The sequence below is a fragment of the Meriones unguiculatus genome, chromosome 10 (assembly GCF_030254825.1).
Source record: "Meriones unguiculatus strain TT.TT164.6M chromosome 10, Bangor_MerUng_6.1, whole genome shotgun sequence".
Taxonomy (NCBI): Eukaryota; Metazoa; Chordata; class Mammalia; order Rodentia; family Muridae; genus Meriones; species Meriones unguiculatus.
In genome coordinates, this window is record NC_083358.1 from 1,409,166 (window position 1) to 1,425,304 (window position 16,139).

Genomic DNA, 16,139 nt, shown 5'->3' on the forward strand with positions numbered 1-16,139 from the left:
ATGCAGTGGCCTGTGAGAGGAAGAGGTGCAAGGGAGAGCAGGGGCACAACAGACACAGCCACCACAGGGGTGGAGGAAGAGGAAAGGCAGAGTGCAGGAAGACAGAACTGCGGCATCCTGGATGCTAAGAGGTTGCCAGTGCGCAGATGGCTGTTCAGGCAGAGGGCTTCTTTTGGGTATCAAATCTTCTTGTTGGGGTTTCTACTGCTGTGATAAAATATCATGACCATAAACTTGAGGATGAAAGCGTTCTTTCAGCCTGCAACTCGCACGTTCTGTTTCCACTGTTGAGGGAAGTCAAGGAAGCAACTCAACCAGGGTAGGGACCTGGAGGCAGGTGCTGACGGAGAGGGCAGAGAGGAACAGTGCTCACTGGCCTGCTTTCTTGGAGCACCCAGAGCTACCAGGCAAGGAGTGACACTTTCCATCGAGCTGGGCCCTCCTATGTCAACCATGTACCACAGGCTTGCCCACAGGCCAATCCGGTAAGAACTTTTTTCCCGAATTGAAATTTCCTCTTCCAAAATGGCTGTAGCTGGCCTCAATTTGACATAAAACTACCCGGCACTCCACAGAAAGGAGCTCAATTAGGAAGAAAACATGCTACTCTGGTTGAGAGCCAAGTGAGGGGCTTGCTGGGGTCCCCTTTCCCCAAACTGGCACTTCAGCCCGGCTACTGTTTTCCCAGTGTGACTCCCATTCTGCCCATGCACGTCACAGTTTGCACACAAGGCTGGCACACGCCCGATTCAAACCTCCTTCTCCACTCCAGCTGATGCGGGCTTGGTCCGCTTGCTTCATCTTATGCTCCATTCTGTAACTAAGCTACACTGGCATCTGATGCACACAACTTGTTCACGTGAATTATCAGAGATCAAGCGCCTCTGCACAACAGCCACATATGTCCCAACCTTGGAGCTGACTGTCTTATGTAAGTGGCGTCACACACCCCTCTGCCCTCCTGCTAGAGTTCTCAACTTTCCCCCATATCACTGCTTGCAGCAATGAGCTGTGAGCAGTCCTGCAGGGCAGGATCAGGGCTGCCAGGTTCTCCTGCCCAACCTTTCCCCTACAGATCAAGGCCTGCATGGAAGCCATTCTCCTAGAGAAAGAGTATGAGCCCAAGTTCCCCTGGTCCCTCTCGCTGAAAGTGATGTATCTCTTCACTTCGGGATGTCTGATTTCCTCGTGTCTAAAGTGAACACAGTGAGTAGCCAGGGGGGAAAGTCCATTTTCTATGTGGGAACAATACTCCAGCAGCTGTAGCCCCAAGGGCAGCAGTCTGCTTGAGCTTGGGCCTAGCAGGCACTTCCTGGGAAAGGGGAAGAGAGGGAGCTAGAGAGGGAGGTAGAGGTAGAAAAGGAAGGGTGAAGGGTGAACATGAACAGACCAGATAACTGTGATGACAATGGTCAATTGAACATTCAAAGTAAAAAAGAGAGTGTTGAGTGTTCTCAACACAAAGAGATGATACACTGAACTCCATCAGAAAGTACTGTGACTGTGTCAATCAATGTGGCCAGGAGACTCCAGTAAAACTTCCTAAGCACCAGGGGCCCTCCAAGCTGTCCTTCTTTCAATGCTGTCTTCACTCCTGTATCTTCTGCCTTTTTCCCTTAGCTGAGTTCCCCCTTCATGATGTGAACTTTGTTAAAATTCTTCATTTCCTAAGAAGACTTTCTAACCCAGTTGAAATCTATGAACCGACAACTTGCCAATCTTGTCTTCTTCATACCAAGAATGCAGGTAGTGAGAGATAGTGTGACAGAGACAGCGCTCCACATGACTCTAAGGATGCCACCTTTAATTGGGGTGAAGCTACACAGTGGCCTTTCCAAAGCCGCAGAGCACCACAGAGCTTCACACCTGATAATCCAGGATTTCTAGAAGGAAATCCCTGCATGGCTGTGCATCCCAGTCAGGCATAGTGGAGGGTGCAGCACATCTGGGCTACAAGTATGTTGGAAGGACTTATTGACCACGAGAAAGCCACATTATTTCCTTCGTTTTTCTGAGTTGTTTATTGGCAAGATGAGAAATCTCCAAAGAGCTTTATGGAGACTTAAACCTCAATGCCTCTTCCCCAAGACAGGCTAAATGACCTCAATGGCTAATCCCTATATAACATAAAGATGAGGTTGGTGTGCCCAGGGTACATAGCCTCACAGACGTGAAAAGACAATGGTGAGCTGGTTAGCACATCGACACCACGTGTGCTGGTGGGCTTCACACCCCTCTTGGCCACCACTGTGCATGTCCAGTTCCTTGAGCTGTCATGGAGATTAGTGAGCTTTAGAGGAACTCGCCTTTATCAGAGAGTGAAGGAAGTTCACATCCACCTGGATCAGGCAACACACAGATAAGCATCTACCTTCTTCAAACTGTTCTCAAATTCACACGTTTCCCTTAATGATGGGAAAACAAATGTCTAATAACCATCACACAGAAGTGACTTGTTCGGAGGAGTTTGAAAACCTGCAGGGTTTCCAATAGGTTTATTCTACACCATGTATTTCCTTGGAGGAAGACTTCGATGGAAAAATAGTAGGCAATTTCAGTGTGCGGATGTGTGTGGCCAGCCATGTGACAGAGTTCTAGTCTTTCACAGAGGCCATGTGGAGCAGAGGTCCCTCCCCTCATAGGCCTAGCACATAAGCTTCTATTGCTTGGTTGTCAGTTAATGAGCCATGTACCCCTGGGACTCTCTACACTTCCAGAAGAGTGACAGCAGAGAGGGAGGGTGATTAGAATGAGGTCTGTGACCACCTATCCACAGTCGTGCATGCTCAGAATCCTCACTCCTGCTGTGACAGAGCCTATATGCACACAGCAGTGTTCAGCGCGGAACCCTGCGGCCAGCCACTGTATGCTCCTATATCAGGCAGGAAGTTTTGCTTTTGGTATGCACAGATGTAGAGGCTGGCCTTCTTCTATGCTGCCATCAGATGAGAGACACCCCTCCCAAGCCAGGCATGCCTGCACTGCCCCTCCTTGGTAATGCTGGATCCAGCTGGGAAGGCTGTTTCTGCAGCCCTGAGGGCAGCTCACCTTGGCAGTGAGCTGTACTGGCGCTGGGCCTGCTGGAAGCTCTCCCGCTCCTCCTGCCGCTGCCGCTGCACTTGGACCTCCACTGACACGGAGTGCCGACCACTCTGCGACGCTGGCCGTGAGCTGGGCTGTAGGAGAGATGCACAGCTTGTCAGTAAGGAAGACAGCTACCTTGTCATGCCAAGAGTGATGTCACCCAATGCCTGCGCGTGCCGGGAAAGTGCTCTGCCAGAATCACCCTGTCATGCCTCCAACTTTGATTCTCACCAAACAACTCTGGAACATTTCACAAGTTCTATGATTGTGTTTACCTACATCAAGTTTATTTGTTATCCTACCTTATTATCTTGAGACAGGGTCTCATGTCACCCAGACCGGGCATGAATTCACTGTGGTGTAGCCAAGGGTGACCTTGAACTCCTGATCCCCTGTCTACCACACTGGGATCAGCATGCCTGGTTTGGGTGGTACTGGGTATGGAACCCATGGCTTTGTGCATGTAGGTAGCCACTATACCACCGAGCCACCTCTCAGCTCACCTCTCATGTGTCTTTGAGAAAAGAACCGTATCATACCTTAGCTAAGTCTTATAAACTCCATTTTAAGTTGTGACTTTGGTGTGGGCACATTGATTAAAATGGAGAGACCAACTCACTAACTAGTGTTTCTTAGTGAGGTTTGGTAAATATTGACATAGATACTAGTTGACATCCCTTACATAGCAAACAAAAAGCTCAGATTACAAGTTAAAACCAGGCCGGGCAGTGGTGACATAGGCTTTTAATCCCAGCATCATAAGACAGAGGCAGGCAGATCCTTGTGCATTCAAGGTCAGCCTGGTCTACAGAATGAGTTCTGGGATAGACACAGAGAAACAAACAAACTTCAAAACAAACAAACAAAACCAAAAAGCAAAGGGCTGGTAATGTAGCTCAGTTGGCACAATGCTCAGCCAGCATGTAGGCAGTCCTGATTTCATCTCCTCACTGCATAAAGTGGACATGGTAGAACACATGTGTGATCCCAGCCCTTGGGAGGCAGAGGTAAGAGTAACAGAAGGTGAAGTCAATGCCAGTAGTGAGTTTGAATCCAGTCTGGGCTACAAAAGACCCTGTCTCAAACCCACCAGTGCAACCAATAAACTAACCACAACAAAAACAAACAAACAAAAATTGGCAATCATAACTGACAAAGGCAGGAGCTCACAGGCCTTGATTCAAGGCTTCCTGAGCTGGGGAACACTGAGTAGTGGTCTCTTTTGCCCTAGAAATGGTAAGCAATACAGACGGCACACTTATATTATGAAATGACAGTTCAATTTTGAAATAGAAAGAAATCAGCTTAAATGAGGTACTGTGACCAAAGACAGGCCTGTCCCCAAGGAGGTCAGCCAAAGAGTTCCAGAGACCTCTACCAACAGCATGGACCTGTCAGCTAATGAATACCGATTGTGCCAGTTTAAGCGACACATCTCCCTTGGGCAACAGGAAGTGGTAATTGCCCGAGGCAACCCTAGCCTCAGACATGTCTTCAATCCACCTGGCCACCTGGCCAGAAGGTCATGTGTGGAGTGTACTTTTCACTCACAGTGGATTATCAAGTTTATATACTATGCTGTGTAGATCAAAACAGCCAGAAACATCACAGAATACCCAGGGATGGCTTAGCTACACCACCGTTGGCATCCCACGATACCCATCTTGTTGCTCATCCATCTTGGTGCCCCTTTGTGCTATGTGACATTGCAGAGCATACATAGTCTATGTGGAGAATATCAGCTACTAAACTCTACCTGATTTTCTCTTCTAGCACTGAAAGCCAGTGGCATGCTGTGACTCAATAATGGCTTTGCAGAGTAATAAACAGCCTTAGCACTCACAGGAGAGCATTAAGGCAACATGAGTCCTGCCCCCTAAAGAACGAAAGAAAGGAGGAAAGGAAGAAGGAAGGAAGGAAGGAAGGAAGGAAGGAAGGAAAAGAGAGACAGATAGAGACACAGAGAGAGAGAGAGAGATAAAGAAAGATAGCTCCTAAGGAGTGACACCTGAGGTTAACCTCCACATGCCTCCACACAATCACATACACACACACACACACACAGATAGATGGTAGATTGATAGGTAGGTGGAAGGTAGAGAGAAAGATGGATGATAGATAAATGGATATAGGAAGATGATAGATAGGTAGATAGATGATAGATAGATAGATAGATAGATAGATAGACAGACAGACAGATAGATAGATGATAGAGTATTTTCCTCGGTGAGTTCCTGCCTTTGTGTACACAGCACCCTCAACATTAATGAAGGCAGGCATCTTCTCCCCCTTCGAAGGCAGGGTGCCACTGACCTCCTGGGTCAGTGCCTGCAGGAGCCTTAAGAATGTCACCAAACAAGGAAAATAAAAAGTGAAAAGTGCATGGTTTGCACCGAACCCCCAAAGTACCCTGTTTCCTCCCTCTTCACCATTGTGAGCTCTGTATACAATGAGCTCCATCAGGTTGTCTGGGAGGCTCGGGCACTCTGAGAGGGGATTTAGTAACCAGCGATTTGAGCTCGTGCTGCTTTTTGACACACTGCTTGAGGATATGTGAAAAGAAAATGCAAGATCTTATGGGAACGCAGGTATATTTTTAAGTTGTTTCTCTCCACGGCCTGAAAATTTGATTCTGACAGAGGAAAAAAAAGTTGAAGGGCTTTTGTTTCTTCAACTGTGCACTTTCTGACACTGTTCAAACCCTGTCGGTCGTAAGCATCTGCTGAAACTCTGACGGGCGTCAGAATGAGCGACGGGGCTGCAGCACAAGTGAATGACTGGGTGTGACAGGCCGACGCCTCGCGCAGCCAGACGGAAGCGTCAGCCTCACCCTGCACAGCGCACGCCGCTCCCCAAGCCGGCAAAGGGCGTGCCAGCCCCGAACGTCACTCCGTCCTGAAGAGGTCACCCCAATGGGCCATGTGTCTCAGAGGTTGTGTAGTGACTAGTTGATAGTAACAAGTCACTAAACCGCTCTGGCACGCCTTACGCTCGACCCAAATAAAAGTAACGTCAGGGCTGGAAACATAACTCAGTCCATGACTTCCAAACCCATGCCAAAAAAAAAAAAAAAGCCACGTTTTAACTTGATTATAATCCTGGCACTGGGGAGCCAGAGACAAGAGGGCCCTGAGTCTCACTGGCCAGCCAAAGCACTGAGTTCCAGGTTCAGCAAGAGACATCTCAACAAAAAGAACGTGGGTGGTACCTGAGAAACGATAACTGAGGCAGTTTTTGGCTTCCACATGTACACACACATGCACTTGCACATACATGATCACACACACAGAGTAACTTCTCAAAGTCAGCACAGATCTCATAAGTATGAGCGTTGTGAGAACGGGTAATGATAGGCAAGCCTACCTTCAAAGGCTGCCTCCCAGTCCCCATGACAGAAGCACAGCCATGTATCCAAATCAAAAATTACAGAAGTAAAGACACGAGGAAGAGAGAACAAGTAACCCCCCAGGACCCATGCTCTCAAACATGGCTATTGGAAACAACGAAGTGGGTGGGGGGAAGGGAGGGGAGCTTGCGACACATGTATGAAGAAGGCCTGAGTTCAGATCTCCAGGGCCCGTGGACCAGCCAGCCCAGCCCATTTGCAGCTCCAGGTTCAGTGAAAGATCCTTTCACAAAACATGTGGCAGAGAGTAATGAGGAAGACACATTCTACAGTGACCTCTGGCATGCCCCACACCCCCTACCCACCTGTGCACACACCCACAGCCGCACCTGTGCGTGTGTGCGCGCACACACACACACACACACACACACACGATAACAGCTGTACAGAAAATCCACACACCAGCTTAAGTGTTGCTGGGAACACTTGTCTGGGAATTCAGACAAGGTAGGGATGCTGCTCTAGCTGCAGATTACAAAATCACCTAGGTCTTGTTTGTAATGAAGTTGGCTATAAAAGATTACCTTTTAAATTAAAAAAAGAAAAAAGAGCCTCAAGTGGCAGGTCTAAATAACGAAAGACACTGTAAGACAGGTTAATATTCGATTGTCACAAAGCACAACGGAATCTCTTCCTTAAAACCACGGGAGAAAAACACACCTGTTGCTTTTGTAAGTGAGCTGCAGAATACTGGTCTTTGTCATGATTAGAAAGATGTTACGTCAGGTCTGAGAAAGCTGGAAAATGCTAGTTTCATTCTGGGAAAGAAAATATATGAAGCATCTCCACAGAGTGTCACTGAACTTACATCAAGGAAGCATTTCTCTTGGCTAATTAAAATTATTCTTGGCCCCACTTGACCTCCCAGATCAGACAGGACTGGGGGCTGTCAGGGTGCTGTCAAGCACTGAGAGTTCTGAATGCTGGAAAGCCTAAGTGCTGCAAAGATCCTATGTAAAGGCTGATCAGTCCTCCAAACACATTTCCCCTTTATAAAGGCATGCTTTGGCTTTCACACTCTGTTGGTTCACGCAGTCTCTCCCATTGGTGCTTGTGTCTATGAGATTTTCCTACCTGAAGCACCTGGTACCTTGAGAACTAGGCGCAGCTCTACAGAACAGGCAACCAGCATCAGCACTCAGCACCAGTCCCTCCTCTGCAGGGCCATGGTATAAGAAATTTTGTCTACAGGGTGGTCATAGGGCCCAAAGCAAGAGGTCTATTTTGCTGTGGCAAGGGGCTTTCTCCATAAGGAACTGGCACCCCTCTGCTGCTAAAACAGCTTTCTCTGGGGATATTTCCAAGGAAAGGAATCTCCATGCAGTGTGAGCTGTAGTCACACTGGGAGGCTTAAATTAAAGCGGTGTCTCCTGAGTCAAGGACAAGGAGCAACTAGGAAGCAGCAGCAGCAGAGGCCTTGCATGTCATTAAAACAAGGACAACAAAAACAAAAGGGTTTTCTCAAATCTCCTGTCCTCGGGGAGCAACAGGGGATGCAGATCAGCTCTGCCTGGCACTGGGCTCCCAAGGAGAGCAGACAGAGTACTGCTAGGGCAGAGAGAACCATATCAGTCTGCACCAGGAAGATGGAGGAGAGGGCAGATTTTGCTGTTCATTTAAAACCTGAAAGGAACAAAGCAAGCTCAGGAAGGATAAGGACATTCACACTCACGGGTCAATTTTCTCCTTGAAGGACTAACATAATTTCAGTCACTACTGACAGGGGATGGGAAGGAATTGGCGGCACTATTAAAGTCTCCATTATCCCACTTCTCAGTTGTTTCAGCCAGCACACCTCCTTGTGGGCAACAGTAGGCGTCTGAGCGGTCCTACCGGCATGCTGTAGTCTTGTGTGTACAGCAATTTAATTCTTTTCTGAAGCTTCCATCTAGATCCGAGCGCCCACAACAGTGAGAACCCAGCTACCGCTCAGTAACTTGCCCTAAATCACCTGAGGGAAGATTAAGGTGGTGTGCTGCTTTGTTTAGGCTGCACCTGCACAGGGTGGGGAAGAACCTGCTTTTGCCTTCCTCAACCTGGGAGAGACTATGTGCCAATTACAGATCTCGGAAATTTTCTGGGCCTGTGCTTCTCTAAAGGCCTTTTGTACCACAAACCAGCTCTTTCTAACTCAGACACTGGCTGGAACAAAGGCCCACGAGCAGGTGCACTCCACACTGTGAGGGTTTCCAGTGAGCATTTCCAAAATACATGAGTTTTTAGGGCTACTTGCAGTAATTTTGCCGCAGGAAGCTCTGTAGAGGAAGTTGTTGGCGAGGAAACTCTGGGCTGCATCTGTAGAGTTGTTGACCAGGAAACCAGGTGATCCATCTAGCTGTGCTGGGAATGAGGATTTCAGCTTATGTGCTACGTCTTTCATACAGCTTGAAGGTGAACTTGATGTTCTTTAAAAATAAAACGAGTGTGGACTGCCCCAGCACGTGAGACCATGTCCTCACTCCTGAGCACAGGGAGGCTACAAGGTCAGCAAAGGGCAGAAAGAAGATTCCCAGCTACCGAGGGACAATAAACAGCAGGAAGCCCATGCTCGGCCGGGTTCCAGGAGCAGCTCTCACGGAGGGGACGAGGAAAGCCCAGGTTAAGATGGCTGTGCAGAGCGGAATGACAGCTGCAGAAAGCTCACTTATGCCATCAGCAAGAGGGAGAACTCTCAGCAAGCTCTCAATTATTTGCAAGTAAAAAAATAAAAAGAAAGGAAAAGGTCAAATTCTGATCCACAATTTAGGAAATTGTACTTGCGGTAACTAGTTTGTCATCTAGTAACTGCCAGCTCTGTCAGCACAGGCAATACATAGGCCATGCTGTCTGTCTAAAGTTGCAGTGGCACCTGGCGAACTTTATTTTGACCTATGACACCTTTGGTAGTTGGGTTTCCAAACTACAAGATTTTTCTCAATCTTTTCTCTAGTGTGATTGTTCCTATTAAAGATATCATGTGGAAATACCTAAATCACTTCCTTTTCCAGACCTCAAGAGAATCCTTCCAAATTCTCTCAAAGAAAATATCACACAGTGAGAAACACTGACTTGACCTCAAATTTGAAATTCCTTCAGATGGGTACAATGTCAGCAGCCAGAAGCCAACGGTTGTGGCCACACTCCTATAGTTCCAGCACTTGGGAGGCTGAGGCAAGAGGATTGAGAGTGGCTTTCTTTGCATCAGCTTCACTGCAGTTTTAGGAATAGACACTTCCTTTCCCAGCTTTGTTCTTCTGTACTGTATGATAGTGGGACGTACTGAGCATTCAGGAAGTTGAAGAAGTCAAGTCTTTAATGGAAAATGAATGCTGGGAAGGGCTGGACAGAAAGCCACATTCCTGGCTAGCTAACAATGCTCTCGTGTCAGTGTGCGGGGGCTCACAGGTCAGAGCAGGGTATGTGACAGCTGCTTCCATCTTGGTGGTTGCGTTCTCAGCTTACCTGTGGTCCTCACTACCCTCTTCAAATATATTTAACTATCTATTTACTACACATCACATAGGAACCCTGCTTTAGGAAACCTCTCAGGGATAGAGGGAGTCAATTACAGCAAACAAAACCAGTACATTATCACAATCCCATCCTGTTGCTAGAGAGATGACTCCATTTAACGGAAAATGAATCAAATCCCTTGTGATGAAGGCACCGCTAACAGCAGACAGCTGCTGAAGACAGCCTGGTATTTGCTTAGATGTTGGATTGGTTTAGAACACCCAAGGCTGGGCAAGGATGGGCTTCGTGTGCATTTTCACACTGAGTGCTGGTCTAACGGTGCAAATTGACATGCAAAGACGGCTTAGCAGGGCCTTATTTGACCTTCATCACTTGGCCCAAGGTGGGGCCTATCACCCTAAGGCAGCTTTCACACCTTTCCTTCTAAGTCAATCTTTCAAATGATCGCTGAGCTCCCTGACCAGAAGCCTTTGAAGGTCTTTCGCTTTTCATAGCACACTGGGTATTCAGACCAAGAAGGGCCAAGAAGCCCACCTGACAGTCCAGAATGAGGCTGCACTCTCACCCTCCCCTCAGCCCAGCCATACCTCAGGCTCACTTCAGCTGGGAGGGTCATCCTTCCTCTCATCAAGGAGGAACATGTGTCTAAGTCAGGTCTGTTCTCATACCATTCTTCCTCTCCCTATTCAGAAATCTGCTACAATGTGTTTTATTCCCAGAGCTGTTTGGAAGGGACTCATCAACCTCTGGACACTAGTCTCCTCAGCTTCTCCTCCAGTGGAAGGACAGCACGGCTGTTCCACTGTGGGTCTGAGGCATCCGGCCATTCCTGCAAACTCTTGAGCGGCTACGGTGAGCCATCTGCTAGCTGCTGAGTCTCCCCCTACTCACACTAACCAGCCCTGACCCCTGCATCCTCATCAGGACTCTCAGACATCCTGATTGTTGGTCCTTCTCATCTCAATAACAGAGTTTCTCTGCAAATATGTTTCCTTCTTTCTTAGTCCTCTAGGCATTTGGCAGGGGCTGAGCTACCACCAGCTCTGGAAATTCCTATACCCAGAGAGTCATTAGCAGCTCTCACTGACTCACTCTTTCCAGAGAGCCTTCAAAACCTTCGCTATCACCAACACCGACTCTGCTGCCATCCCTCTACCTAGAAGTGCATGCAGGCTTCACACACTCAGACGCAGGACACGGGAGTGGTGGCCAGTTCTGTTCTAAGGAGATCACAGGAGTGGCCACATAGAAGATGGATGAGAAGAGAGGTGAACACAGACTCACAGGGATCTGACAAATCCTTGGCGGGGCTGGGGGCTGGCTCAGTTGGTGGAGTGCTTGCCTGGGTGATAAAGTGCTGGGTTTGATGTTCTGCCCCACAGAGAACCGGCATGATGGTACACATATGTAGTGCCACAGTGGGGAGGCAGAGGCAGGAGGATCAGGAGTTCAAGGTTATTCCTGATTATAGAGTGAGTTCAAGGCCAGCCTAGACTGTCAGAGGCCCATCTCAATTTTAAAACAGAACAAAAAATACCAAGGAAGTTAGCGAACCAGGAATCACCAGTCTGTCTCAGACACAAATGATCATGAGCTGAGCTTCCTCTGGCTCTGCTCTATAGGAAAGCACTGTGTAAACTTAATAAAAGATGCAGTTGAGAGCAGACATTCTTTGGGGGTGTCTCGTCATAGGGCTATTTGAACCTATTACGCAGCGGACAGATGGTGGAACAAGATAGAAAATGAAATTAGCAATGATGAAACCCAGATGGAAAGGAGGGAAAGGTCAGAATGCTAAAGGTCAGAGGGATTTGGCTCCATCTTGTCTTGTTTCATAAAGGACTGAGGTCACGGCTCAGGGGCCTCTCTGGCAGGGCAGCTGTTAGCCTCTTTGCTGGGCTGAGAAACCAGACGCTCACCCAAGACTGCTCAAAGCTGTAGGTACGGCGCCGGTCTTCTACATCCTCATCCTGTTTGGCTTGCTGGAACTCTTGCCGTAGACGCTGTATCCGGTCATGGTTGCTAGGAGTGGATCGATTGCTAAAAGAGAAGGGACAGCAGTTAACATCCTCAAGAACAGTAACCATCAATCACAGCTGCTAGGGAAAAGGGGGCAGCTGGCTGTGGCAGTTACGGAAACAGGAAGTGAATTTTTACAATAAAATCTGGGCATTTGAAATGTTCGTTTGTTCTCACTGTGGCTATTCTAGCAAAGATCTGAGAGGGTGAACTGTGTGTGGAGAGAGACCTCTTTCGCAGTGATCTTTCAAAGTCTCACTTCCTTTCTATAATCTGGTTAGGTGAAGGTTTGCAAGGATGTGGCTTTGGCCATCAGAACAATTAGGGTCCAGACCAGCTCCTCCAGCTCTGTGGCCTGGGGCACACCATTCTTCTTTGACTTTTACATATGAAGCAGAGATAATTATCTTCCATCAATATCATCTGTTATCAACTGGCATGACAGTAAACCCCTCTCCCCCAACAGACAGACAGTAACAGCACTCAGGCTCACGAGCCAGGCGGAGCATGCACGAAGGGTTCCGACATTTGTGTGGGAGGCTGAGCCTAGAAGATGGAAACAGCCATGCCCAGGCAGTTTAGTGAGATCCAGTCTCGAATTAAAAACAAAACCAAAAGCTACACGGGGGCTGTTGATATATCTCTGGTACAGTGCTGGCCTAGTTCTCTCTGCAGAGCCGCAAGAAAATGTACTGACACCTGTGTGGGTATCTCGTATGTCTGCGCATGTATGTATGTATGTATCCGAGTGTTGTGTCTGTGCTATGTGTACCTATGTTTGTGTATGACATATATATGTGATGTGTTTGGGTATATGGCATATGTAATGTGTCTGTGTCTCTCTGTGTGTGAATACATGTGTATATCTTTGCACTATGTGTGATTATAACACACTAATATATGTATGTCTGTGTCTGTGAATGTACAGATGTGCTTGTGTGTTTAGTATGTGCATGTGTGTGAATGTGTGCATGTCCTCATAGTCATGAACAAAATGTGATTGTCACGGTAAAATGAGAAACACAGGACAATCAAGCTGAGGCTGCTCAGACTGAGGTGCTTTCCTTTTGTCAGCACTGACTTTCTTTAGTAGGAAGAACAGCTGTAAGACTGGCAGAGAAGGCAGCACGTCCCCTCCCCCACCAAGCGTGGAAACCGGCATTTTAAGGAGTGGCGAGGGTTTGGGGTGGATCAGTCTGAGAACATAAAAGCTAACAGGCCTGTAAATGTGCTGTTTCAAATCATGCAACTTTTTACACAGTCTCGAAAGTTCCCTCCATGCCTCTGGGGCATGCAGGCTGCTCTCCCCACTGGGTTTTAAAACACAGATAGCGCTATCTCTTCGTCCAGGACACTAGCACTGGCTGCCAGCCTACAGCCTCTTCCTTCCATGCTCCAGTGACTGCCTGGGCATGCTACGGACTAGTTGCCAGCACAAAGTCATAGAAGAGTGAGCACTTCCCAACATCACTATCCCTTTCTTGACTATGGTTTTTTGCTCCCAACCTGCCTCAATGGAGGGCTGATCAGAGGCAACCTCGCTATGAAAGTTCTCCAACCTCACCAGGATCAAGTCAACTGTTTCCATGCATTAACTGTACATTACAGATCTAATAAAATCCAGGAAAGTGAGGAAAGCCAACCTTCCACCATCTATGATGAGGCAAAAGTCATTCCCCAGCAAGCTGGCTGAACCAATGCCCTCAATTTTAGTTTTGGTAAGCCTGGTAGTATTCTGGGATCAGCCTCGGAAGTCACTCAGGCCTTGGTTTCTAAATGGCTCAACCAATTTCTCTTTCTTTCCACCTCTCTTGGGAAGAATTGCACCAGCTTGCCCTAGACCAGTAAAACCGGTTTTCTGGCTTACGCCGAAGGCAGGCTGCAATGGTTTCATGATTGATGATGATTTCCAAGGAAGGGAAGGCCATCAGTGCCCCTTGGGAATGCCCATTGGCAGTGCGGAGGTGAGACCTGGCTTCAGAGGAGGAACTATTGCAGCGCTGCCTTGTTTCTCAGGCCAGGCTGTGACGGGCCAATCATTCAAATCTGGGCTTTGAAAACTCTAATGGGCTCTTTTGCCAAGAAAGCCAAGGGAGATTTAAATATTCATTAGCAATAGCGACTAATCCCTAACACATCCCAATCCACCTAGACTATGGCTGGTGCCTTTTAAAAGCCGGTCTTTCTGTTTTCTTCCTATTCTCCCCACCCCGGTGAGGAATAAAATAACACCACCACCAAAGCAGATTCAGGGGACGGTTGAGACAAAAGAAGTCTTAATGAGCAGCCTAGAAATTGCCATTTCCGGAGACTCCATATCATGGGGTATGATCAGAGATGATGGGGATCTACGATGCTCTCTAAGAACACACAAAAGACACCGTTAGTGTGAATGCTAACACTTAGCCCCCTCTTGCAATCCTGGCTTTTGGAGCTTGACTGCTTGTGTGTGTGTGTGTGTGTGTGTGTATAGTGTGTGAAGAAGACCAGCTTTACTTCAGGAATGACGTGGTTTTGTTCTGTGGTAGTCTGGGTCCTGTCCTACAGAGATAGCGGGACTTGGAGGCCCACAGAACCGGACACCTGGTCTGGAGCCTTCTGGTGGCCTGTGTGTTTTCCCTGATGGTGGCTGATGCATCCACTTGTGCTAAGTGTAACGAGCTTCTGCAGGCCCGCTGACTCGACACTCTTGGGGTGCAGGATGAGGGCACAGGTTGCACAACTGTGCCTGTCCCCACGCACTGGTGTGAGAATGGTCATCTAGGAGAACATGGTAAGTGTGCCCTTCGGAGACCGAGGCAGCCCGTCAGAGCTCAGGAGTCCGTTGAACAAGCAGGCTCTGAGCTGGGCGGGCTCCAGCGCCTTACTGGCAACCAGTGGAGGTGAAGCAGCCACAACCCGGGGCATCCACGCACAGTCCACGGTGGGGCTGGGCACAATCCGTGAGTACCTGGCATGTGCAGTGCAGACAGCAGGCAGGGGTCCTGTATGTCCCTCAGGTACCACTTCATGTGTTGATATATGGCAGAGCCTTCCGGGGACCTGGGGCTCCATTACCATGCCCAGGTTTCCACACGGGTGCTGAAGTTCAAACTTACGTGCACACAGGAGGAACTTCATTAACTAAGCTGTCCACTCCTAGCTCCTTCCCTTCTGATTTTGTTTTTCCAGACAGGGTTTCTGCGTGTACTTCTGGCTGTCCTGGAACTCACTCCACACACCAGGGTGGCCTTGAACTGTGAGATCCGCCTGCCTCTGCCTCCTGAGTGCTGGGATTAAAGGTGTGTGCCGCCATACCCAGCCCCTTCTATTTTTAAAGAGAAATTATAAATATGGTTTTCACCTTAGGTTTGATCATTGACTTAATTTATTTTCTGATTCAAAGCAGCCAAACACAATAGGGCAATTGGCAGCCAGGAGCTCCATCTACTTTACATTCTGCAGCTGCTGCTGTTTGTCTTCCTAAGTCATTTATTTCCACCGCATCAGGATGAGACGCAGATGGAATCAGCTTTCCATGGGGTTCATCCTTGTCCTCAACTGTCCTTGGGTAGGAAATACTGGGAAAAACGTTGTTAAGATCACGACTTTGTTTGTTTTCTGTATGTTTTTATGTTTACGGGTGTTGGCAGGCACGTGTATCTACACCATGCACACCTGTGCATCATGCAGTGCCCACAGAGGCCAGAGGAGGGCACCAGATCCCGGGGGCTAGAGTTACAGAAGGTTGAGGCAATCTGTGGGTCCTGGGAATGGAACCCAGGTTCTCAGGAAGAAGAGCCAGTGTGCTTAACCATTTTGCAATCTCTCTAGCCCTTAACTTATGTATAAATATAGATCTCAAACTTATATATATATATCTCAAACCAGTCATTAAAACACAGAATGCAACGTCTGCTGGTGCTAGAGAAACCGACCTTTTTCTTCCACCTCTCAGGGGGCTGGTTGGCAAGTGCCTTTACCAGCAGAGCCCTTTCATCAACTCATGACTAACTTTTAAATTGTTGTTATTCCACACATAATTAAGCACACTGATGAGTTACCTAGGGATCATGTGATATTAGGTGTTACAAACCCAGACAGGATTTAAGTACGTGGGTAGAAGTTCACAGATTTCTAGGCAAATATCCTTCAACATCATGGAAGGAATTTTGGGCATCCACAAATTCTGGTATCC

The 16,139-nt window shown here is 48.0% G+C and overlaps 1 protein-coding gene across 10 annotated transcripts in view; it reads right to left on the reverse strand.

The window, feature by feature from the left end:
- Pard3 (par-3 family cell polarity regulator) overlaps positions 1-16,139 on the reverse strand; it is a 506,727-nt gene that overhangs the window by 4,796 nt on the left and 485,792 nt on the right. For all 10 annotated transcript variants that reach the window (XM_060391770.1, XM_060391771.1, XM_060391768.1 and 7 more), the window contains 2 exons: positions 11,863-11,983; positions 3,049-3,176 (listed from right to left, as the gene is read on the reverse strand). In XM_060391770.1, coding sequence (XP_060247753.1) covers positions 3,049-3,176; positions 11,863-11,983 — 249 coding nt within the window. The remainder of the gene's footprint in view (positions 1-3,048; positions 3,177-11,862; positions 11,984-16,139) is intronic.